General features: G+C 41.7%; 1 protein-coding gene and 1 pseudogene across 1 annotated transcript; one reads left to right on the top strand and one right to left on the bottom strand.

Moving 5' to 3' along the window:
- Window positions 1-213: 213 nt before the first annotated feature.
- LOC125360219 (zona pellucida sperm-binding protein 3 receptor-like) lies at window positions 214-24903 on the top strand. The gene is made up of 14 exons (XM_048358244.1): window positions 214-400; window positions 1771-1950; window positions 2910-3009; window positions 5046-5131; window positions 5302-5496; window positions 7012-7203; window positions 8540-8734; window positions 10671-10871; window positions 13087-13262; window positions 13826-14068; window positions 19147-19288; window positions 22783-22953; window positions 24141-24316; window positions 24661-24903. The coding sequence occupies exons 1-14, from the start codon at window positions 214-216 to the stop codon at window positions 24832-24834; spliced, it is 2418 nt and encodes an 805-aa protein (XP_048214201.1). The 3' UTR covers window positions 24835-24903.
- On the bottom strand, window positions 20197-20808 carry LOC125359319 (annotated as a pseudogene).
- Window positions 24904-26157: the final 1254 nt, after the last annotated feature.

The raw sequence follows: 26157 nt of genomic DNA, 5'->3' as shown, positions 1-26157 counted from the left end.
GAAGCCACCTTTGGAAAGCCTACTCCTGTCTCTCCACTTAGAACTAACTGAGTGGGCTCCTGATATTTGATGTAGAGGTTTTCATGGAAGGTTTTTTCTTACACACTTGATCGAAATCTCTTTGAAGATAATATCCATGGGATTTTTTTTCCCATAGGCTATTATGACAGGTAAGAGTTCAGTGACTGTTTATCGAGTTCTTCGAGCAGAAACATGTTGAAGAGACACTCCCCACATCAGATCATGCACGCCTCAAGACCTTCACATGTGCTGCCCAAGAAGTTCACCTGCCAAAGGGGAGAGGAAATGGCAGCCTGGCCGTTCCCTCGGCTGTGGAGATCCACAGATTCATTTCTATTCCAAATGACCTTGGTGGCTATTCTGATGCCTCTAATTCTTGGTGAGTAATGGGAAGATAAGACGGGGGTTCATTATGCATGTTCTTTTGAGTAACAAGCTAATAAATATCCACCTTTCCCATTGACGGCCTAGAATTTAAACAAATTTGCTATAAAATTGCTATTTGATGCATGCTCGCTGTTTTTCCCTTGTAGAATTTCTTCCCTAGGAATCTATATATGAATCAAACCTCAAAGTAGTCATGACTTAGAATAAATGCGTATTACCTACAGCACGACTATGAAGAAATTCTACTACTCCTGGGGTTACTCAGAGCCGAGGATGGGCAATAATAATTCTGTTTGGGTCATGTGGAAGGATATTTAGTATTTTATTTAATTCTTGCCACAGAAATAAGATTTTATAGGCAATCTAACCAAAACCCAAATGCCTAAAGAACATCATGAAATGGCTGTACTGTATTCATAAACTGACATGTTGAATTGGAATCCCTTTGTATAAATACTTAAAGATAATAAAATTGTATTAATAAAAAGGGCGAGGGGGAGCCAGGTGCTCACACATGTAATTCTAGCTACTCAGGAACCTGAGATCTGAGGATCAAGGTTTGAAGACAGCTGAGGTAGGAAACGCTTAGATACTCTTATCTCCAATAAACTACTCAAAAAAGGTGGCACTGTGGCTCAAGTGGTAGAGTGCTTGCCTTGAACAAAAGAAGCTCAGGGACAGAGCCCAGGCTTAGAATTCAAGCTCCCAGACTGGCCAAAAAAAAAAAAAAAAAAAAAAAAGGAGATAAGGCTGGGGGTGGTGGGGAGAAGGAAATGGACTTAAAAAAGAAAAGAAAAGAAAATGGCTTCTTCTCATTCCTATCTGTAGAGGCAGCTAGTTTTACACATAGTATTGTTATTGAAAAATATTGCTTGACTAGGCCTAAGAATGTGGCTTAGTGGTAGAGTGCTTGCCTAGCATGCATGAAGCCCTGAGCTTGATTCCTCAGCACCACATAAGCAGAAAAAGCCAGAAGTGGTGCTGTGGCTTAAGAGCTAGAGTGCTAGCCTTGAGCACAAAGAAGCCAGGGACAGTGCTCAGGCCCTGAGTCCCGAGTCCCAGGACTGTCATAAGCAATAAGCAAGAGGTAGTGTTATGTAGCATAGGTTTTCAATAGGCAGGTGTGGACATCTTGAGAGAATAATGACATTACATTCATCCACTTTTACCTTTTTATGACTCATTCAGGGATAGACTGAGGAACTTTTTATGATCATTGTTATCATTAGTCAGAAAGCAATCATGGTGGTCTCTGAGCCCTGGGGCAGTATGGGCTGTGCTGTAACTACCTTGCTACTAAGACAAGGGGAGGCAGGATCTCAACATGTAACTTTTGGTGTTCCTTGTCATTTTCATGTCCAGGTGACTGTAATCCTCCTCCCAAATTGCCATTTGCTACTCCAATCCAACGATTTTATGTAACAACTTATACAACCGGAACTGTTCTGAAATACACCTGCAACCTAGGCTACAAGAAAATTAATGCAAGTCACCTTACTTGTCAATTCAGTGGTGAATGGGTGTACACTATCTTTTGTGTCAGTAAGTGTCTACATTTATTATTGTTGGTGGGGGCCGGGGCTTGAACTCAGGGCCTAGGCACTGTCTCTGAGCTGTTTTGCTCAAGGCTAGCCCTCTACCACTTTAAGTCATAACACCATTTCTGGTTTTCTGGTGGTTACTTGGAGATACAAGTCTCATGGACTTTCCTGCCCAGGCTGACTTTGAAACATGATCCTCAGACCTCAACCTCCTTGAGTAGCTAGAATTACAAGCATGAGCCACCAGCACCTGGCTACATTTATTCTCACCTGCACATTTTATTCCAGAAAGTTCTCAGAGAAACTAATTTTTCTAATTCATATGAAAATCTTGGAGCAAAGTTATCTTAGAGACTAGCACCACCTATATATATTATTTAGAAGACATCCATTGGGAATAAGCCATGAAATATTTTTCTAACAAGATCTAGCTTAAAGAACCTATTTCCCCTCTTTTTTTTTCCTCTGCCTCTCTGTGATCCACTGCACAATTTGAAGAGCATACATTTGTATGTACAAATGGTCAATATGTCACATTCTATTTTAGCATACAGGTTTTATTCAATAAACAACAAGACACAGATATTTTTCCTCCTTAAAATGTCAGAAAAAATGGGTTATATATTTACCTTTATTTCCCCCCCCCCATTCATAAAAATTTAATGAGGCAGAATCATAAAGAAGTAAGCACTGAGCTGGGTGTGGTAGTGCATCCCTATAATCCCAGTACTTGTGAGGTTGAGATAGGAGGATCATGACTCTAAGGTCAGCCTGGACTCCAGAGTGAGATCTTGTGTCCAAACAAGACAAAGCAAAGAGTCAGCATTGAAAATAATCTTGGGCTCTATCTGGAAACAGAAACAGAAGGTAATGAAGCAGACTTCCTTTCTCTAATGATATAGATATTAGATATTTTCTAATAAGCTAGCTGTCTCATCATCAATTTCCTTTCCCTCCCAGAGAAGGAGTGCAAACACCCGGGGGGGTTGACGAATGGGAAAATAGAAATGAAGACAAATCTTGCCTATGGATCAACCATACAGTTCATTTGCTCAAAAGGGTGAGTATAAGGCAGGCTGAAATAACCTTCTTTGAAGGGATTTTGGTTAGGGGAGGTGGGGGGATAGTACATTCATATGTTCCAAGAATAAAAATGACTCATTCATATATTCAAGCTTTCTTACTTCCACCCACTACCCTCCTTCCCCTTTCTCTTCTCCACCTTCTGACAGGGAGTGAATGACTTAGTGCTTACAAATAGAAACACAACTGAGTGTAGTATTTTACTTACACAAACGCACCAATGGTCAACAGTTTACGCACAGTTTTACACAGAAGACATCTGACTGTATGCATTGTTTGGCAACTTGTTTTGACTTTTCTTCTTTTTCCGATAGCATTATGGAGCCAATGTTGCTTTCTTTCTCCCATGTGCTTGTCTGTCTTATATTCCCAGTGGGATGGTCTTCACGGGAGGGAACTGCATCGTGAGGGTGGAGACCTCATGAATGGTTCCGTGTCTTTTAATACAGGGGAGAACTTGCTTTCTCTCCATCTCTCTTCCATGTGAGACCATAATAAGAAGACAGACATATGCACACAGGGAGGCTGGGAGGCGGTCCTCATCAGAACTCAACTGTGCTGGTACCTTAATCCTGAAATTCTAAGTCCCTGGTGCTGTGAGAATGAGATTTCTAAGTTCTCCACTCTATCACATTCGGTAACAGCAGCCTGAAGTAAGGCAGATATACACTGAAGAGCTTTGATTCTCCTGTGCCAAGTATTTAGCCATTCTGTATGTGTGCCTGTGTGTGTGTGTGTGTGTGTGTGTGTGTGTGTGAGAGAGAGAGAGAGAGAGAGAGAGAAATCTATTATAGGTATTATGTTAGCCTCTTATTACTGTGACAAAACATCTGAGACCCACGATTTAAAAGGAGAAAGCCTTATTTTTTTTTTTTTTTTTTTTTTTGGCCAGTCCTAGGCCGTGAACTCAGGGCCTGAGCACTGTCCCTGGCTTCTTTTTTGCTCAAGGCTAGCACTCTGCCACTTGAGCCACAGCGCCACTTCTGGCCATTTTCTGTATATGTGGTGCTGAGGAATCGAACCCAGGGCCTCAAGTATACGAGGCAAGCACTCTTGCCACTAGGCCATATCCCCAGCCCCGAAAGCCTTATTTTTTGTGCATGACTTTAGAAGATTTAGTTCATGGCGGCTCGAGTTCAGTCTCCTTGGGCCCAGGGTAAGGCAATCATTGTGGTAGGGGGAAAGCAGTAGAATAGAGCTACTAACCTCCATGGTAGCTTGAAGGCAAAAAGAGCAAGAGGAAGTGACCGGGGTCCCGTCAAAGACATGTTCCCAAATGAGCTACTTCCTCCAACAAGTCCTAGGTCCTAAAGTTTCTACAGCCTTCCAATAGTGTCACCATATTGGGACCAAGCCCCATGAACCTTTGGGGAAATGTTCCAGATCCAAACTATAACAAGGATGTAGTTGTCTAATGAGAATAGATAGTATCACTCATCGTCGTTTATTTAAAGGTTCTCACATGTAGACACTTTGGTGTTTCCTGTCTCATGCCCTGTGTGTCATATCACAAATACAGTGCCATATGAGGCCCTCAGAAATCATGGATGGGTACATACATGATCGCGCAGACATGCTTTTTATTGGCTGCCCTTGGCCTGTCTCCATAGTGATGTTCTAAATATCTAAGTATCCCTTAGCAGAAAGAAAATTGTTCCCCAGCCCTGAAAGGATAAATTTCCAGAAATGCGGTTGCTGGACTGGAGAAAAGGAACACTAGTTTTGACACTGGGTACCTTTTTCTTTTTTCTTGGTGGTACTCGGATTGAGCTCTACTCTACTACTCGAGCCATGCTTCTAACCCATTTTGCTTTTGGAGTTTTTCAAATAGGTCTTGCTTCTACACACACACACACACACACACACACACACACACACACACACACACACACTACCACCACCACCACCAGCAACAAAACACACAAAACCAAACCCAAACAACCCCAAAACATCACAGCAATGGCTACTCAGAGAAAGATCAATGTCACTGAAATCTTTTGTCTGTCTATTCAGATTTCAACTAGTTGGTGAAGCAACTAGTCAGTGTCATATCGAGGGAAAGGGAGTTAACTGGAGTAATCCTCTCCCAGAATGTGTAAGTAAGTAAAATTTCTTTCTCACCATGATCACATCCCTAAACTGTGTTAGGTGAGATGACTCTCCTGCGATCCTTCATTGCCTCATGGGCTCTCAGTCTGAATGTTGAGGAATTTTAGACATGCGGTGATTGCCTCTTTGACTGTTCCTTTCTCCCCATCCACATTCTCAGGTGTCAAGTGTGAGTCCCCGCCTGCCATCAGCAATGGGAAGCACAGTGGTGGAGATGAAGATATCTTCACCTATGGCTCCTCAGTCACCTATGGCTGTAACCCCAACTTCTTACTCATAGGCAATGCCACCATTTTCTGCTCTGTGGTGAATAAAACAATAGGTGTCTGGAGCCCAGGCCCTCCTACCTGTAAAAGTAAGTCACACAAAAGACAAACTACTCCAATGAAGGTTTTCTTTTCCCCCTAGCTAATCTTATTACATGCCCTTTTAATCAAGATAGCGTCAAACCTCGACCCTCAGATCTTAGCCTCCTGAGTAGCTAGGATTACTAGCATGAGCCTCTGGCACCCCAGCAAAAGCTGTGCTTTCCGTGGGAAGCTTTTTTAAACTCTTTGTCATGTGCTCTTAGGCTAGGAAAGTTTTTACAGTAGTTCTCATATACATGATATTCAGGATTGTTTAGATTTTTCCAACACTTCCCTGTTATGTTATAGCATCCCTAGACAGTTCAGCAAGAGAAAGAAATCAGAGAGATGACTGGACAATCTCCGGCTCTTCAATTCTTGACTTGGAAGTCACTCTTGGCATTGCCATCGGTCTTTTGGCCAGAATTAGTCTCTTGCTTGTGCCTACGATCTGTTTATTCCAGAATTAGTGGACACATACTAGGCATTTACAGCGTCAGCCACTCGGCGGGCTACTCGGGAGTCCGAGTCAACCAAAGAAAGTGCCTTCCCCAGAACCAGAAGCAGGAAGGCAGAAGCAGTGCTTTCCCAGTGGCTCAGCTTGCTGCTCTAAAGCATTCGTCATTCCCACTATTCAAGTGTCTTCAAAACATGTTCCGTTTCCCATTCTTAGTCAGCACAGGACACATCCAAGGCTGGCGTGAGATAGCTTAATGGTGAATAGAGCTCAGCACGCCTAGAGTCAGGACAACACCAGGGCATCTGGCAGGAGCTGAGGCTGGGAAAGGTGGCACAAGCCAGGTAAGGAAGGTTCTAGCATGCCACACCCAGGAATCATAATGAAAGTGAAGTGGAGGCATAGAAGGGACAGCGATCGGAAGAGGGACAAGGCATGTGAGATGCCCGTAGCTTCCGTCCAGCTAGGAGATGAAGCTCCCTTCAGCTGTGCCTTGGTAGTGGGCCAGAAAGAAGTGGAGAGGAATTCGGGCCGAAGGATGGACGGGTGGGACTTGCTGACTGGGTTATATTTGTTTGGTTATATTTGTGCTTTGGGTTAGATTTGTTTTCTGTTATCGTGGGAAGCTTTTAGCTGCTTTTCTTACCCTTTTTATGAGCACCGTGTCATCTCTGTGGGTCACTGACTCACAGCCAAAATCAGCCTGGAAGTTTGGTCATGGTTGTGGAAGGATTTGGGGCTTTAAGGTTTCAAAACTCCTGGATTTTGTGGATGAGAAAGCTGTTCCATTCTGTCTACAGGGACCAACTCAGTTTCCCAGGTACTGAAAGAACACACAAAGCTTTTTTGTGTGTTTATTGTACCTACCTGTATCATGCCTTTTTTTTTGGAAGCATGCCAACATTTGCAGTCATGTCTGTGTGTTGATTTGAGGCAGGGTCTCATTCTGTAACCCAGAACGGCTTTGTGATTTACCAGCTTCCTGCTTCAGCCTCTGGAGTGGTAGTCACATGTTTGTTGCTATTTTTCCTTTATAACTTAGGTGTCCTTTCCGATTCCCTTTTAGAAATCACTTGTCAGAAGCCCCAGATTCCAAAAGCAATCTTAGCCTCTGGGTTCCAAGCCGTTTACTCTTACAAAGACACCATTGTGATTAGCTGCATGAATGGCTATGTTCTCAAAGGCAGTAGCTCCATCCGCTGTGAAGCCAACAACCAGTGGTACCCTGCTGTTCCCACCTGCCAGCCCCATGAGCCCCGTGAGTACAGACTGTGAAGGGCTGCTGCTGTGTCATGTGACGTTGCATGGAGTGGAGATGTGGAATGCTCTAGAAGCACATGCTTCCTTTCATCCCAACACTCATCTGCTAGGGCTATGCTTTTCCTTAGTGGTCTTGTTAGGGGGAAGATCTTGAGAGCAATCTCTCAGCATCCTGGAAGAATTCCATATGCATGACAGCTGTCACTCCAAGGGTTTTGATGATAGGCTATATAATCATTCCAAAACTGCTCCCGTAGGTGATAATAAGCTTTCTCGTCATAACGAAATCAATAAATTATGAATATGTCTGGAAGGATGAGAGGCGAAATTCCTTGTGAAGGAGAATTCCATGATTTTTACAGAGGTTTTCTGTGGGCTATTTGCATTGAGAAATATATAGATATATATGTATATATTACATATGTATAATATATACAAATACAAAATATTAGTAATACCTATTGCTGGCAGTTATATGTATTGAACACTTTTTCATATCAAATACTAGTCTAAATATTGAGTTTTAATTAACTCATTTAATGTTCACTTCAGTCCTAAGAGATAGCCATGGTTTATAGCCCATTGCAAATGTGACAACACTGAGCTGTTAGGAAGCTAGTCCAAGCACACACTGAATTGGGGGTGATGGGTGCCATCCCTGGATGGTGACTTGTCTGTCCCCTTCTGCCATCACAAGCACATGCGTGTCATTCAAACTGTGTGGAGATGGAACTCAAGAAACAATCGAACGTGACAGATCAGTTTCTCCTTTTCACTCGACATTAGCCATTAGCACATGCTTGAATGGCAAAAATAACAGACTAAGACGCACCTTCAAAAGTTATATGGGAAAAAGAAAAGGTATATGGGACTTGATGTGGCACCGTGGATTTCCAGGGGGGAGTGCCCTCATATTAAGGGAAATGTCTCTTAAATTAGTTCCTCATTAGGCATAGAGACACTGAGCACGTTTTACTCTGGGGCAAGTGACTGTTGTGCATATCCAGTCATCCTAATGCCTCCTCTGAAGATGGGCCATTCTGAAGTGCAGGAAAGTGGAAGGAGAATTGTACTTCCGGGGGGCTGGACCAACACCTAGAACTATTTCCTTCCTGCACCATGCCACGTCCCCCTTCGCTGCCTCTCAGAGCCACAGAGGCTATTGAGAAGTGATGCTGCCTAGTCTTCCTGATTTTCATTACTCTTTCCTCCAGTTGCTTGTTGAATAAGGCTACCATATCCTTTCTTATGGGGTGTGTGTGTGTCAATCTTGTGGATTTCTCTAGCAATCCTAGTAACTGTTTTCATTCACCTTTATTCTTTCCTATGACTAGGTGGTTGTCAAAACTTACCAGACATTCCCTTTGCTTCCTGGGAAAGCAACACTTTGGCAAGAAACATGACCACATTTGGAGTTGGAACACACTTGAAATATCAGTGTAAGCCTGGCTATCGATTCGTTTCAGGAGAGCCCCAGACTGTGACCTGTCAGGAGAATTTGAAATGGACACCTTCTAGAGGGTGTGAGAGTAAGTGAACTCAAAACTTCCTTTACTGAGTCTGCTGTACTTCTTTTCTATTGAACATGTGGAGTACAATCTTTGAAATTTCCTGGTACCTACTCTATTGCACAGAATACAGTCATTACTTTTGGGTACATACTTAGAGTGTACTTGAAACTATGCATGGTTTACAGGTATGGTTTCAAAATTTATTCAATTGTTGATGTCTTTAATTTTTATACAATTTTCCTTTTAATATTTTGAAATGATGTTACCAAATGTATATAAATTCTGAATGGCATATTTTACTGGCCAGTTTAACACTTTATTGCTATAAAATGACTCTTTTTATTGCTTTACTATTTATCCATTTTGCTTTCATTATTTTCCAAATAGGGTCTTTAAAAAAAATTTTATTGTCAAACTGATGTACAGAGAGGTTACCATTTCATACGTTAGGCATTGGATACAATTCTTGTACTGTTTGTTACCTCCTCCCTCATTCCCCCCTCAGCCCTCCCCCTTTCTCTCTCCCCCCATGAGTTGTTCAGTTGATTTACACCAAACAGTTTTGCAAGTATTGCTTTTGTAGTCATTTGTCTTTTTATCCTGTGTCTCTCGATTTTGGTATTCCCTTTTACTTTCCTAGTTCTAATTACCAGCCAAATAGGGTCTTGCTTTTTGCCAGGAATGACCCCATTTATGCTTCCTATGTAAGTGATATGTCAGGCAGCCCCCACATGGCCTGGCTTTTTATTGGTTGAGATAAGGCCTTTTACCCCTTTCCAGCTGTTCTTTTTCTATCTCTCAAGGTGCTAGTGTCCACTATTATTCCATTTTCCCAATCCTCTGAAAATCCTTAATCTCGCTGAGTATTGTATGCCTTACTGATTTTTTGCTGTCTGATTTATGCTTCCATAGCCTTTTTTGTTTTCTTTACCATACTTATCAGCTTCAGGATTACTCTTTGATGTGTGTGTGTGAGCACATGTGCACGTGTATGTGTGTCTATGTGTGCCAGTCCTGGGGCTTGAACTCAGAGCCTGGGCACTGTCCCTGAGATTTGTTGCTCAAGCCTAGTGCTCTACCACTTGAGCCACCAATCTACTTTCAGCTTTTTTGGAGACAGGGGTCTAACAGACTTCCCTGCCTGAGCTGGCTTTGAACCAAGATCCTCAGATCTCAGCCTCCTGAGTAGCTAGGATTACAGGCGTGAGCCAGTGGCACCTAGCTACTCTTCAATTAAAAAAAAAAAAGCTGTTAAATGTCAGTGATAAATTACTGGATTATTTTTCTATGTTTTCTTGCAGTTCCTTGAATTTCTTTAAAACAGTGATTTTGAATTCTCTGAGAGATTACATATATCTATCACTTCTGGTACCTTTAGTGAAAGTTTCCTGAAGGATCCTTTTCTTTTCTTTTTTTATTTTTTAAATAACAAGCAGTTTTTTGTTATTTTATTTTATTTTTTGCCAGTCTTGGAACTTGAACTCAGGGCCTGAACACGGTCGCTGGCTTACTTTTGCTCAAGGCTAGCACCCTTCCACTTGAGCCACGGCGCCACTTCTGGCTTTTTCTGTTTATGTGGTGCTGAGGAATCGAACCCAGGGTTTTATGCATGGTAGGCAAGCACTCTACCGCTAAGCCACATTCCCAGACCTCTGAAACATCTTTATCAGTGTATAGCAACGACTGCATGTTAAAGGATTAAATCTTTAGTCCAGTCACTGTAATCATGATTTGATTGTGTTCATCCTTCCAGAAATTCTTGATTTTTTAAAGTTATCTTTAAGCAGTTGTACAAAGAAGTTAAAATTCAACATACTAGTTTATAAGTACTTTGATCAAAGAGTTTTGTGAGTTTAGCCACTAACACTTTTCAAAGGTAGGGTAAGGGTTTCAATAAAAAGGTGTGCTTTCCTGATGATTTCATAAAACCTAAATATCACTTTTCCTCTATCAGAGGTATGTTGTCCAAAGCCAAACCTGGAGAACATCAGAATCATAAGTGAGAGGAGAGACTTGACTCATGTATGTTTCTACACCTATGGAGACTATATTTTCTACATGTGTGATAAAGGCTACATCCCTGCTTCAACTGATGGAAGGAGTTCATGCCAAGTAGATGGCAAGTGGGCACCTAAAACACCATCATGTAAGTCAGGTAAGAATACTGGGAGAACTGGTTATCATGATTTCCCAGATGCCCCCAAAGCATCATCCCGTACAGTTCTGCCAAGTGGTAAATGTCTTAAGACCCGGTGAGTTTGCAATTGTTCTTCTAAGAAGTACTGTGCAAAGAGGATCACAGGTACATGACACTAACACCGTGAGAGGCATAGATGAGGAGGATTTACGAGTGTTTCTTGAAGGCCAGCAATTGTGCAATTCCAATTCTGCTTCTCTCAGCTTTAGAAATGGACCTGGTACAGAAAAAAAAAAAAGAGATTCACAGTGACTGCTTTTGTAGAACAAAATCAGGATAAATCTGAGACTGAACAAACTGTTCTCAGAGGCAGCCCAAGGTGCTGTGATGTGGGTACAGAAGTTTCTGGTAACAGTGGGTCCTGTGCACTGCTCAGATCTGTTCATACCCTGATATTATACCCTGATACCCTGCTCTGCTGCTGGTGGTTTCAACTAGCGACTGGCCCCGGTCTCTTAAAGAGACCTTTCTATTAAGGCTATAATTTTTTATCATATTTTTTATCAAGGAAACATAAACAAATATCCAACTCTATTTATATAAAGTATATATTCCTTTTTTGTTTCAGTATATTATATTAATTATACAAAGGAGTTTCATTTGGATAGTCTCATGCATACATACCATGCTAAGTATGTCATTATTACTAGTCATTTCCACTCACTATCACCCATTTCAGCTTTCTCTCATCTCCACCAGCACTTCACTAGGCTTAAATTTCATGCTAGATCTGCTGACTCTAGCAATAATTCTTGTTGAATGGGATTCCTTGGGGTCTTACAAGTGTCCATTCCCTATTAATCCCATGTATGGAAGCATGAAGAGATACTTTTGTGAATATCAATTCTGATATACTTTTCCATGCTTTAGCTAACCTATGAGACATCCTAACTCAAATTAAAAACAAACAAACAAACAAAAAAACCATTTCTGTCTTCAATGAGCTGTTACTAGAGCTGGAGTTGTCTTTATATAGAAAAGACAAAGACACCCAGCAAAACAACTAGCCAAGCTGAAATAGATGAAAACTACCATAGTAGATCCTTCAACACATTCCTTTGTAGCTTCAGGATAAGGAGATAGCTTAATTCATTTTCCACTCAGTGCCACAGACAGAGTGATTTATTAAAAATTATTTTTTTTAAAAGTTCACTTAGCTTATGGTTCTTGAAGCTTGACAATCCAAAAAGATTGCTAAGAGCTGTGTTTGGTGGGTTTATCCAGTCTACATTACAACATGGCAGAAGACAAGTAGGCATGAATGAACTAGTGAGACATAACAGAGTTCACAAAATGCACTTCTAAAGTATCTCTCCCTCTCTTTCTCTCTCTCTCTCTTTCTCTCTCTCTCTCTTTCTCTCTCTCTTTCTGTGCCTATACTGGGGCTTGAACTCAGGGTCTGGGCATTGTCCCTTAGTATTTTGACTCAAGGCTGGCACTCTTCCACTTGAGCCACATCTCCACTTCCAGCCTTTCCGTGGTCAGTTGGAGATAAGGATCTCGGATCTCATAGACTTTCCTGCCCAGGCTGGCTTCATACAATAACCTTCAGATCTCTGCCTCCTGAGTATCTAGTGAGCAACAAGTGCCTGGCAACTATTTCCACATTTTTATGATCAGTCGATTCTCCTGTATGGTCTATACAGAAACAAGATGGACCAAGAGAAGATCTTTACTGGGCCCACTCCCTTCATCTTTTGCTAAAAAATATCATTGTTTTCACTGGGCCCAGGAAGATGCTAAGGATCCAATCCTCAGAAAGCATTGAAAACTACATAACGTAGCATCACCCACACACAGATCAAGAAGGTGGGACAACAATCCAGAGCCTAAGTTCTACCAGATGCAAATTCCCTAACTTTTTCAGTTTTGTTGTCGCTAAAACGTTGGTAGTACTAGTATCTAATTCAAAGAATTGTAAGGAGAATTAAATTTAGATAAAAGCTAATAAAAACTCAGCAAATAGAAATATGTGGTGCTTTCTCCCTAAACGTGACTGTTAGTATTACACCTAACAAAGAAGAATGACAGAAATGGAGCTTAGAACAATTTGTAGGTTCTGATCATAAATAGGAACAGTGTTTCATGTACTTTTTTGTATCCAATGCTATTTGGGTGCCTTTTTCTGAAAAAAACAAAAACATAGAATGTTGAAAATATGTTTCCATTCTAGCCTTGTGTTCAAAACCAGAGATACAAAATGGGAAGCTGTCTGTGACAAAGGATCACTATTTTGAATTTGAAAATGTCACTGTCTATTGTGATAATGGTTATAAAGTGGTTGGTCCTTACAATATCATGTGCTCCGAGAAAAATATGTGGCATCCAGTGGTACCCAAGTGTGTGAAGGTAAGTGGCACAATGCAGGGAAGTTCTGACTTAAGAGCCCTTCATACGCGATGGACTCCTCCATAGCTCTGTCCTAGCCAACCGCTGTGACATCCTTGTCAGGATGCTTAAGTCATTTTGCCACACTTGGTGATTTTGATTCCAAAGCACTGTAGCAAGCCTGGAAAGTTTTTCTGCTCTATGTTTGGAGTCCAAACTCCAGACTCAAGGGTCTCCTAGACCACGATGTGGCAGACCCCAGCTGTACATTTTCTACAGGAAATGCTATGCATTCGTCCCATTTCTGGGTGGTCCATCGAACCCACCCTGCTGCACTTATGGAGAGATTCTCTGGGTTCCCTGGGAAGTTCTGTTTTTGTTTTTTTTTTTCCCTACCTCCAGCTGTGACTCCTCCCACCCTCACCCCACCCCCACAATGTTCTTCAAGAGCAGATGTGGGCTCCTCCACATGTGAACACACCTGTTAAAATGTGGCCTCCCTTGATTAGCTTCGCTTCAGTTAGGCCTCAGTTTTCCCTCTCGGATCCCACCCTCCCTTAGCCGTTTCTTTCAATCACCTTCAGGTGGTTCTTACCGGCTGTGAAAGCGTTCTTTCTGGAAGAAAGTTGCTACAGTGTCTTCCACAATCTGATGATGTGATAAAGGCCCTGCAGGCATATAAACTAATTCTGGAGATTGAACAATTGCAAGCAGAGAAAGATATGTGGATAAAGAACTACCAAACATTTTCTAAAAACAAGGCCATGAAGGGTCTACTTGTATCTTTAAGTAAATATGCAGGATCTATACCCGGCAACTTCACGCATCCCTAACTACCATCCCTCAGGCTGAGAAGTTTCTTGGCCAGAAGAACTTCATGTGGTTAGCTGTTGAAGATGGGTAGTGATTGCTTACCTAGCCGCTATGATTCAGATGTCTACTTCAGTTTGATTCCGTGTTGGTTAAATAAATAATCGTTTATCAAATATGTTTGTGTTGTCAGTATGTTACACAACTATGACTCACATCAGTGCACGTATCCATTACCTTCCCCTTCCTTTTTATTTTTTTTTTCTATCTCAGAAAAAAATGAAAGCTGGAAGACTCAAGTTGTATTTGTATCTCTATTTTTGCCTGAATGATACCACTCCTTACTTCCATGTCTAAAACGTGCCTGCTCTGGGCCTACAGAAGAGAACCAAAACTTCATCGGAATTTCTATACACTCTGCACTTCTCTGTGACTGAACACCAGAGCAAGAACAAGAACGTTACTAATCATGCAGGTCCTTTAGAGCCCTCTGCTGGCCATCTCCCCTTCTCCATTCAACCCCTCCCTTCAATGGCCTCACTTGAACTTGGGGCCTGAGCACTGTCCTTTGTGCTCAAGGCTGGAGCTCTAGCACTTGAGCCACAGCTCCACTTCCAGCGTTTTACTAGTTAATTGGGGGATAAAAGTCCCACACACATTTCTGTTCTGGCTGCCTTCAAACTGGAATCCTCCGATCTCATCCTCCTGAGTAGCAAGGGTAACAGTGGATGAGCCACTGGCACCCAGCAAAGGACCTCACTGTTAACAGCAGAGCTTGGTTTTTTTTTGTTTGTTTTTTCTTCTACTTTATAGAAATAGAATCGGGCACTACAAATTCTTTCAATCATGTTTTAAACAACCCCCCCCCCCCTTGACATTATATTTGTGAGATAAAGCCAGGTTGGGTATAGTCCAGGTTCATTTGTTTTCATTTCTATTTAATGTTGCACCATTGCATGAACATGTCACAATTAATTTGTCTGTTCTATGGTTGATAGACACTGGGTTCTTCAGCCTTTGGGGATTATGAATAGTGCAGCTGTGACTCTCTCTTTATCTTCTATGAAGTATACTTTTTTTCCAGTATATATCTAAGACTGCATTGCTGGCTTACACTAGGACCATATTTGTTTAGCAGTTCTGCAAAGAGGTCTTACCACCACTTGCCCACCCATGAAAAGCGAGAATTCTATACAACCCTTGTACTTTCTCATGTATTTTCTTTTGGAGACATTTTGCCAGATGTGAAATGTCATCACTAACACTGCTCATTTGTTCTTCCCTGAAGGTTGATGAGGTTGGATATTTTCTGGCACTCAGAGTGGTTTCCAAAGGCTGATAACTTTTTGGAAGATAAATATCATCTTAAATACTCTTATTCTTCTCCTTTTGTCCAAACTGTAATATCTGGAATATTAGGTTGTCAGTGGTTATGTTTCTAGAAATATTCTCATTCAGATTTAAAATAACACAAGAGACTTTAGTTTTCCATCATTTGAAGAGAAGTTTGTTCACAATATTAATCATCTTACTAAAATTGTAGAATAAAAGTCATACCTCTAAATAGGTTAAATAACAAAAATATTTGATAAAATATATGTATACTGTGTGTAGCCTTGTTTTTATTTGAGAATATAGAAATGTGTAAAGGAAAATTAACTTTTTCAGTCATACCCGAGTGCCAAGAAAAATACAGAAATGGAAGATGGGCGATAAATGAGTTTATTGGGTTCTAATCTTAATAGGAATGTAGAAAGATTATTCTGTGTTGGGGACAGCTGCGCCTTTAAGAGGGGACGGTCCACTTAGCTGTCCCTCCCACCTTTCCGGCTTCAACTGGACGAGAAGGCCCCGCCCCTGGGGGCGAGCACATGTGCTATGGCAGGGACCCCAGAAACCCAGTCCTTGGGGGCTGTGGTCTCCGCGCATAGAGGAAGTTCCCTAACATCACCTGAAGGACAGTCCTTGTAGCCAACCAGTAGCCCCTCTCCTGTGCCCGCCTTTGGGGGTATAAATTGTTGGCTCCTCCCTTTATTCAACCAGAACGCCCTGAGGCTTTCTCCGGGACTCTCACGCATCCCTGTCTTCCTTGAGATGGGGAAGGGACAGGGGTCTCGCATCCACACGCGAACTGAGGCTACTTGGGGGCCCCCGCTTCCGCGATTAATCCCTACTGGCCAGGGGATATGAGAGAGTGAGAAAGGACCACCCATGGAAGAGGCAGACAAGCCCAGGACCCCTCCCCCCACGTGGATGGGAGGGGGGTAGAGCGAAGCCAGGCAATTCTGGTGTCTTGGGTACCAGTCTCTTAAAGTTTCAAAGAAAAGGTGCTCACTAGCCAGTGTTGAGTAAAAAAGCTAAGTGAGAGCTATTAGCCCTAAGTTCAGGCCCTAGTCCCAGCTGCAGCATACACACACACACACACACACACACACACACACACACACACACACACAGAGCCAGCCTGCTCGAAAGTGGATATCAAAATTGTTTTTGATATATAAATGTGTTTTCTGAGTTGACAGCACCTCTATTTCTACAACCATGTTACCTGGAATATCTAAGAATACCAATGGATGTGTCTCTAAATGTCGCTATTAAAAATGAAACAGGGGCTGGGGATATGGCCTAGTGGCGAGAGAGCTTGCCTTGTATACATGAGGCCCTGGGTTCTATTCCCCAGCACCACATATACAGAAAACGGCCAGAAGCGGCGCTGTGGCTCAAGTGGCAGAGTGCTAGCCTTGAGCAAAAAGAAGCCAGGGACAGTGCTCAGGCCCTGAGTCCAAGGCCCAGGACTGCCCCCCCCCCCCCAAAAAAAAGAAACAGTTATCTCACCATCAAATTAAGTACTCGTTATTTAAAGAAAGAAGAGCATTAAAGACTGAATCGAATGTATAGGCTACTTATCATTCTTTTCTATACTAGGCAATGGCTTAGCCAAACTTCTAAGTACATGTGATGGATGAGTTCCTTGTCCTCTATCAACCAAATATGGAGCAAATCTTCCCACAAGATGAGGAGGAGGTAAATGCTGGGTGTCATTTCTATGCCATGAGTCAGTAAAGACTAAAATAATATACCTTCTTCAGTTGTTGTTTTGTTTGTGCCAGTCCTAGAACTTGAACTCTTGGCCTGGGCTCTGTCCCTGAGCTTCTGTTTGCTCAAGGTGAGTGCTCCATCACTTGAGCCATACCACCACCACTTTCAACTTTTTCAGAGTTGTTTATTGGAGATAAGAGTCTCACAGACTTTCCTACCCAGGCTGGATTCAAACCATGATCCTCAGATCTCAGCCTGCTGAGTGGCTAGGATTACAGGCATGAGCCACAAGTGCCTAGCTGAGTTTTGTTTTTTAGTTTTTAGTTTTTGTAAATGATAAAAAAGTTATCTTTGAGATATAACCGTGGATCTATTTATAGGTTGTACCCATCATGCTTTTCAGCTGTAGCTGTCAGGTTCTAACTGTTGAAATTAGACTCTATGATATTTGCATTTAAGTTCTAAAGAAAATTGGTAGTGACACCTATGCAATGAATAATTTGGCCAGATAATTTTTATTTGGGGAAAGGGAGTGTTTCTGGATTGCTAAGACATTCCAAAAAATCCTCCCAAAAGAGAAATCTTGGGAAGCCATGATGGATGGTGATAGCCAAGAAAAATCTCCCTGGGTTTGTGCAGGAAATAACTTTATAAATACTTAAAACAGTTGGGTTTGCTTGGTGCAGGTGACAGTTAACCTTGTCAATTTGAACATCATTACATATTGTAGTTACATCTGAAATAAACTTATGCGTTAAGAAGAAAAAGAAATGTAGTAATTCTTGTAAATGTTTGTAATATGATGAATAAGAAGAATCTGTGCTTTAAATGGCATTCTGTTCTATATTAAACGCTATCTTTTATTGGGCATGGTCATATTAATCTTAGTTCCTTTTTACAAGAGGAAGCAAGCATGTGATAGATTTATTTGCTTTCCTGACTCTGTAGAAAGGTCAAAATTAAATCACTGTCATCAATATTCCTAGAGCGCTCGTTCATTTGCTTGTAAAGCAAGTTCCTCTTTTATTTCCCGAGAGCTAAGCACTTGGTGGTTTAGCCTCCATTCCCCCTGGGTCAGCTCAGTTTGGTGGCAAAAGTCACCACATTTTCTGTGGTTCACCTTTGGGTCTGGATGACTATTTGTATATCTTACAGTAACTGCTGTGTATTGAGGAGCTAAGGGGCAAAACTTGAGAGGCAGCTTGAAAATTTCTCCTTCCCCTTCATGGAGCTAAAGAATCTCAACAGGAGACATGGAGTAGCTGTTAGTGCATTGACTTCAACCAGATAGTTCCTATTGAACTCCGATCTATAGCTTACCTATGAATGGTTTTTACTTGTGTGCCTGTGTTCTCTCTCCCCCCCCCCCCCCCGCCCCAGAGATTCAAGGTTAGGACAGAAGGTTCTTCACTCTCATTCAGGCCCAGGGAACTTACTTCAGGTTGTCTTGATCTTTCTTCGTTTTCATTTTCCCCATGTACTTTATTCATATCTACTATTCAACTCTACTTCCCAAATTGTATAACCCAATATTAATTAATTTGGGGTCATAGATATAAGAAGATATAAATGTTGAAGGAATAACTGTTTGGACTGTATTTTTCTGTCTTCACAGTAATCTATGTTTGTGCTTTTAGAGACAATGAGGCTCTAGGAAGAAAACCATAGATCACTGTTTACTCCACTTTCCCACAGGGAATTCTTACCAGTTCCTGACGACCTAATGCCTCTGGAACATGGTGGCATAGAACAGGCCTCAGCGTCTTAGACAGCTCCCAGCAGAACTTGTATAGACTGCGATAGAAATAGCAAGGGCTCCTGTTACCAGAAGAACAAAGTTTTAGGATTACAATTATACATAGCCACAGAAATCCCAAGAACACCCCCTACCCCCCCCCCTCACTGGCCCATCCCTCGGTTTGGAAGTTTATTGGATGATTCCAGGTTAGATTCTGTCCTGTACCAGGTCTGTTCAACTCTGCTCCTCCCCATCAGTGACTCAGACACTTAGTTCCTTGGCTCGGTCATCAATCTTCCAGTGGCTCAACTTTAGCCTGATTCTGGGAGACTTAGTAAACGGTCCCCAAGTCCTTCCCTGAGCTTCAGCATCATGGCCTGCAAATTTCAGGGAATATTTCAAGCACTGTGGCCCCTCGGGCTCCTGTCTTTGCTCTGGTGTCCAGCAGTCCTGTGTGGTGAGTAGAAACTAGGAGAATTGGTTCATAGTTTAAATCAAGGTATGGACAAGAATTCACAGTTCAGTATTAATTACACAAATGGCTACCATTCAGTACAATTTTGAAGTACAGTGAAGTACATTATTAAGAAATATATTTACATAACTTTTATCTCTTTCCATATAGGTTATTATTGTTCAGAAAGCTAAATGTTACAAACACTTGAGGGATTTGTCTAACAGAAAAAATTTAATTTCTGTGTTAGTGTTGGCAAGTCAATGAATATTCCTAAGTGCCTAAAGCTAATCTTCTATAGGCTTTGTGTGTTTTTTCTATTTGATGAATAATGATTGAGTAGAACATATTTTCCATCAACAAAAACAATTTTATGTTATTATAAACAAGGAGTACATTTGCTACAGTGAAATTATAAACCACTCTATAAACTAAAACCATGAAGTCATGATATGAGGTTTATAACAGAGAATAATTACCTTTAACCAATAAGCACTAAAAGGATTTGTGAGGATCTGCTAGACCAACTACAATAGGGTTATTTATAGATGCAGATATAAGTAACTGTTTTAATTTGTAAATGTAAGAGTATGGCCAGGATATTGTTCATTGTCTGCTGGACAACCTTACGAGGATACATTACAGAAATACTTGTTGAACTCATTCATAGAAATATTTTTCAAGTCCAATATGGTAGCACATGGCTATAATTTCAGCCTCTAGTGCTGAGGCAGGAGGTTCATGATGTAGAGGTCAGCATATAATGTTTGATCTAAGCTGGACTATATAGCAATATACTATCACGAAGAAAGCAAACAGCATAGTAAAAAAGGTCTTTTCTTAATGACTATATTTCATTTGTAAACCTTAGCCTTATATGTAGGTGAATGTTAATTTTATTATTATTTTTTTAATGGTAACATTCATGTATTTGCAATTTTATGCTAAACTTATTCCCATGCCATAAGTTTTTGTTTCTTCAGTTTCTTCTGGGATCCCTTTTTCTTCTGTGCAACTTCCTCTTCTGGTTTAGGAACAATCTGCTCCTTTTCAGTTGAGGATCATCTCAATGTGGCAGGGGGAGCTCATGGATGGGTTAATCCTACCATGGGCTCTGTAAGTTCGGCAGCGCATCTTGGGTGCTTTGTTCACCTGGATGTGTTCAGTGACCAGGGAGTCTACCTCTAAACCCTTCCGTTCAGCATTACTCTCTGCAGTCTTAAGCATGTGCAGCAGAAACTCAGCACTCTTTTTGGGCCACCCACCCTTTGTTTGGCCTGGGCACACCTGCCAACTCCACCATTGTAACGCCGGAAGGGCACACATTGCTGCTTTAAAGTGACATCTTTCAGGTACTTGGTAGCTTTTCGGATATGCATACCCTTGATGGCCTGGGCTGTTTCTCTGGTGTTCTTAAAGTGAACACGAAGATTCAAACCTCGTGACTTGCATGATTTTGTGGGGTTTTCTGGGTCTAGAGAATAGTGAACCATTTTCACAGGTCACCTCAGGCTGCTTACAGGAAGAGGATGTGAATGTTAATTTTAGACCCACAATATCACCAGCAAAGGTACAAAGATGGTCGACATATACTCTGCTCTCCAAATGGAAAAATGTTCAATCATAGATAATATAGTTGTCAAATATTAGCTGAAATTTTAGACAGAAGTTGTAGAGAACAGGGAAAATTAAAGCTTTAACTCTTTTTTTTTTTTGCCACTCACTAGTTACTTCACCTGGAGTGAGACACTAAATTTCTCTAGTTTGGTATTCTTCTAGAAAAGGTGGAAAAGATGACAATATGCAATCTCTGAATGATGATATGATGGCTGGATAAGAAAATACATATAAGTTGACCAGGTACTGAAGCACACTGCACACATTTACACACACACACATACTGTGTGTCACACTCATTGCCAGAGAATACAAAGAATACATTCTATATATATAAATACATAGGATAAACTATGCATACCATGAAGTGAAAAATAAAATATAGGGGTAAATATATTCTCTACATTTAAAAATACATATATGATAAAATAGATGCTGTGCATAGTATCTGAACTATAGCATGATCTTAGGAAATGTGGCATAGAATCTCTTCCTGATAACATCAGTGGGAAGTCAGAGGAATAAACAGGCATTTACTGGGGAAGCGAGGCAAGGCTTCGAATGACAGACGGGACAGCACACAGAAAGAAATGTGACACTGTAGGTAGGAGAGCTGGTGTGAATGCAGGTACAGGAGCGGGATGCATGGGGCATATTTGTGATCAGTGGCTAGCTGTGTTGATGAACCTACAAAGAGAACTCATATAAGAAAATATGGATTATGAAGGGTGAAGTATCCTTGAGAAAGGAAGAAGAAAGTTTCCTCTTTTGTAATTAAGTTTTCTATTCTGTTATTGTTATAAAGGTGACACACAGAAGGGTTAAAGTTACAAAAGTGAGGTCATGAGTACACGCCTTGTTGGACAATGTTACCCTTTCCCTCGCTTTCTCCCAGTTTTTCTCTCTCATCCCCACCTACAAGTTGTATAGTTCATTTTCAACAGTGACTATCACTGCTGCATTTGTTCGCCCTTTGTCCCTCCATTTCTATGCCATCCTTCACCTTCCCAAAGAAAAATAAATGAACAAACAGGACAAAAAGAAACAAAAAACAGCAAGCAAAAAACAAACCTCTTGTTTCTATTTTGTGGAGTTCATTTTAATCAATATTATTTTATATGACCCAAAGCACTCAGACATTGTGCCTTTGTGTTCCTACTCTAAGAATATCTTCCTTTGGAAAGGAGGATTTTCTAAATAGATCTGTTGGTAAATGTTCTAAAATTTCTTAAGCAGTTATTCCTTGGTTTCAGCCCTAGGAAGAAATCTGACATTACCACAGTATTGTCACTGGCATTGTCCGACATTGCCTCTGCCCTATTTCATTTAACTCTCTCATGTGTTGTTTATGGACCCTCATAGCCATCCATTTCCAAGGTGGCTCTGTGTCTGGTTCTGTTTATTATTCCCATGTTCAAGCTCTCTTCTGAAATATTTCAAATGAGGCATTTTCTTAGTGGAGATGTATGAAAAGTTACTAGTAGGGAGGGAGGACTCAGATTTTTGGACACAGTTGACATCTTTGCATCTTTCTCATGGCTGTACATCTCTGTGTTTCACTTGAGGCTGATTGAGGGCATCACTAGTTGTGATTTGGGGCTGAATCTCCTTTGTGCACCCACAGTTCCTAAACAAGGTAAAGTCGAGGGGACTTGCCAATGGAGTGAAAGAAGGCCTAAATCCTTGCATCTCCAGCCCCTCTACAGACCCACAGCCTGAGATCTGCAAGAGAGCAACCCAGGTGCAAGGGTTTAGCTGGGTAATCTTACAGCAGAGAAGACAGAGGGACAAAAACGACTCCTTTGGGGAATGTGATTATTTGCCAACTTCTACAATCTCATCACCTCTCCTCTTTTTTTGTTCCCCGTCTCACTATCAAGGTTGCGATTTTCCTCCTAGAATTGCCCATGGACACCACAAAATGGTTCATTCCTACAATATCTTTAAATATGAGGTTCTCTATAAATGTGATGAAGGATACACTCTGGTGGGACAAGCAAAACTCTCCTGCAGCTCTTCTCAGTGGACACCCGCAGCCCCTCAGTGTAAAGGTAACTCCACTCCCTTCTTGGCTTGTGACCACGTAGCAGAAACAGTCAGAGGAGAGCGTCAAGGGCAAAGTTCTTTCCGGCCCGAGACAGCACAGACACATTGGATTTAATTGCATTGACTTTAAATATGAGCAGATGGCATGCCATGCCAAGAATACAGCAGGCATAGACATGCTCCTCCCTGTGGTGTCTTCCTCCTCACCACAAAATCCAATCTCCTTCAGTTTCTTGCAAATATTTCTAGAACGATTCTACAAGCGTCGCCTTGGATGCGTGGGCCTGTAGGTCTGTCACAGCGTCCTTGAGCAACGTGGTTCCGGCATTCATGTCAGGTCTCAAGGTCTCGCCAGCAATGCTGAGTATCACAGACCAGGTGTTCCTGTCACAGCTATGGGAAGAGCACTACCGGCCGGGAGGGAGGGGCGTGCCTGTGACAGGGACCGTGATAGGGACAAGAAGAGACACTACTGGTTGTGGTTTTCACACACATCTAGGATTGCATCCACATACTCCAAGTTTCTATCAAGAAAGTCAGTACATATTTGCTGCGGTCTCCACTGATCACAGGAAAATGAGAAAGAGCAGGGGAAATTTGAAAGCTAGAGTCTTGTGATAAGTTTGGCTGTGAAGGATAGTTGCCATCTACATTTATTTACACCCCATCCCTTTATTGAGAACCCTTCATTGCTCTCTCTGTACCTCAACTTTCTTGCAGGTAAAATAGTAATAACAGGGCTGGGGATATAGCCTAGTGGCAAGAGTGCCTGCCTCGGATACACGAGGCCCTAGGTTCGATTCCCCAGCACCACATATACAGAAAACGGCCAGAAGCGGTGCTGTGGCTCAAGTGGCAGAGTGCTAGCTAGCCTTGAGCGGGAAGGAGCCAGGGACAGTGCTCAGGCCCTGAGTCCAAGGCCCAGGACTGGCAAAAAAAAATAGTAATAACAGCAGCACTCACTTCATAGGACTACTGTGAGACTTAAAAATAGTCACATGTAGCGCCAAGCCCCAAATCTGATCATTGGTCACACTTAATAACATAAATTATATGTTAATAGTGTATTAATAAACAATAAAGTTCTTCTTACAAAAATGAAATAAATAAGTCATCTCAAATATAACTTGTTCTTACGAAGTATCACGTTTTCCTTAGACTTCAACATTGCATAAATATATTTTCACTCCAGCTCTGTGCCTGAAACCAGAGATAGAAAATGGAAAGCTATCCGTGGATGACATTCGGTATGTCGAAATGGAAAATGTCACCGTCCTCTGTGACTCTGGCTTTTCCGTGGTGGGTCCGCAGAATATCACTTGCTTAGAGAATGGAACCTGGTACCCAGAGGTGCCCAAGTGTGAGTGGGTAAGTGGTACGATTCAAGAACATTCTCTGCTGTCAAACTCTAAAAATACAATTTCCCAGAAAGCTCTCCTCTAGCAGTTAATCTGAAAAAAAAAAAAAATCGGTTGGGATTCATTCCTGAGTCACTCCAAGGAATTCTTCATTTTTTCCTTGAAGCCACCTGGTGGCAGAAGAGGCAGTACACTTTTCTTTTCTCGCTTGAGAACAGGAAAAACTTGGCCTCTTAGAGTCCTACGAACATGGGGGGAAATTATTCCTAACTGTGCTTTTTCTAGACTATGTAGCCCACTGTTCTGTCTCTGGATGCTCTGCAGAGCCTTCTCACAAGCCCCCATCTCTTTCAGGATGTCCCTGAAGGCTGTGAGCAAGTGCTGCAGGGCAGAAAACTCACGCAGTGTCTCCAAAGTGCGGAGGAGGTGAAAATGGCCCTGGAGATGTATAAGCTGTCTCTGGAGATTGAGCTACTGGAACTTCAGAGAGGCAAAGCAAGACACCCAGTTCTAGAGTCATCGACGTGATTTTTCCCAAATGAGGAAGGAAAGGGTGCCTGGCTGACTTGTTGCCTTACAGTTAATATGGATTGCTTCAGCTTATCTGTGGCACCGCTGTTCACCACAGTAAAATGTTCACTTATCAAAACTGTTTTGTCTTTGTGGTCATTTCAGGCTCCAAGGAATGAGAGTCCCAGAAGGTTACCAAAATTAATATTAATGCTTACTGTGTGGATGTTAGAAGTACTTTGGGGGCTGGGGATATAGCCTAGTGGCAAGAGTGCCTGCCTCGGATACACGAGGCCCTAGGTTCGATTCCCCAGCACCACATATACAGAAAACGGCCAGAAGGGGCGCTGTGGCTCAAGTGGCAGAGTGCTAGCCTTGAGCGGGAAGAAGCCAGGGACAGTGCTCAGGCCCTGAGTCCAAGGCCCAGGACTGGCCAAAAAAAAAAAGAAGTACTTTGGTTCACATTAGTGCACTCCTGGATTGCCTTTACTCTACAGTTCCACACAGGCGTGTGATTTGGGTTCTCAGAAGTCAAATTAAGTGTCAGCCACTCAGCCTGCCCAGCTGTGACATAAGAGGGAGTCTCAACTTTCTCCCAAGTCCTGTACACACTACCTCTTTCATTCATATCACATCTTAATTGTTATCTTCTGTGAAAGAGGTTGATGTTTTTTGTCTGTCACCCCCAGTTCAGTCCCAGTGAAGGAACTCTAGAGAGTAATGAATGTAAAGGCCACATTAGCCGCTTGCTTATTCCCAATTCTTCCACCTGATGCGGCAAAGACAAACACAGGCTTATAGTAAAAGGATAGAGAAAGGTTTTTCAAGAAGATGAAGCCCAAATCATGCAGAAGTTAGCTTTATTTTTGTTTAAATATGCCTAGAAGACTTAGACGAATGAAGAAAATCACCTCATATTGATAAAGGGAGCAATCCAGCAAGAGGATATAAAAAGGTTAAACACATACACAAGATGCCCCTCAGTAGACAAGTGGATCAGGAAAACGTGATACATACACACAATGGAATTCTATGCCACTATCAGAAAGAATGACTTTGCCCCATTCGTAAGGGAATGGAAGGACTTGGAAATTTTTATAGTAAGTGAAGTGAGCCAGACCCAAAGTAACATGGACTCTATGGTTTCCCTCCTAGTGAATAATTAGCACAGGTTTAGGCTAGTCACAGCAGAAGATCACAATAGCCCAATAGCTATGCCCTTATGAACACATAAGATGATGCTAAGTGAAAGGAACTCCATGTTATAGAAACAAATGTTATATCATTGTTGTAATTATTTTCAACATGCCATGTGAAACCATAGCTTTTTTTTGTTTGTTT

This window comes from Perognathus longimembris, chromosome 11, assembly GCF_023159225.1.
Source record: "Perognathus longimembris pacificus isolate PPM17 chromosome 11, ASM2315922v1, whole genome shotgun sequence".
Taxonomy (NCBI): Eukaryota; Metazoa; Chordata; class Mammalia; order Rodentia; family Heteromyidae; genus Perognathus; species Perognathus longimembris.
Note: the sequence above shows the minus strand (reverse complement) of the source record. Positions and strands in the feature narration are given on the sequence as shown.

Bases quoted from the DNA above. Each gene is read 5' to 3' on its own strand.
- LOC125360219 (XM_048358244.1), top strand. From the start codon at position 214: ATGTTGAAGAGACACTCCCCACATCAGATCATGCACGCCTCAAGACCT. The intron at 1,951-2,909 runs GTAAGTGTCTAC...TTTCCCTCCCAG, and splicing joins GTACACTATCTTTTGTGTCA to AGAAGGAGTGCAAACACCCG. The intron at 8,735-10,670 runs GTAAGTGAACTC...TTCCTCTATCAG, and splicing joins ACCTTCTAGAGGGTGTGAGA to AGGTATGTTGTCCAAAGCCA.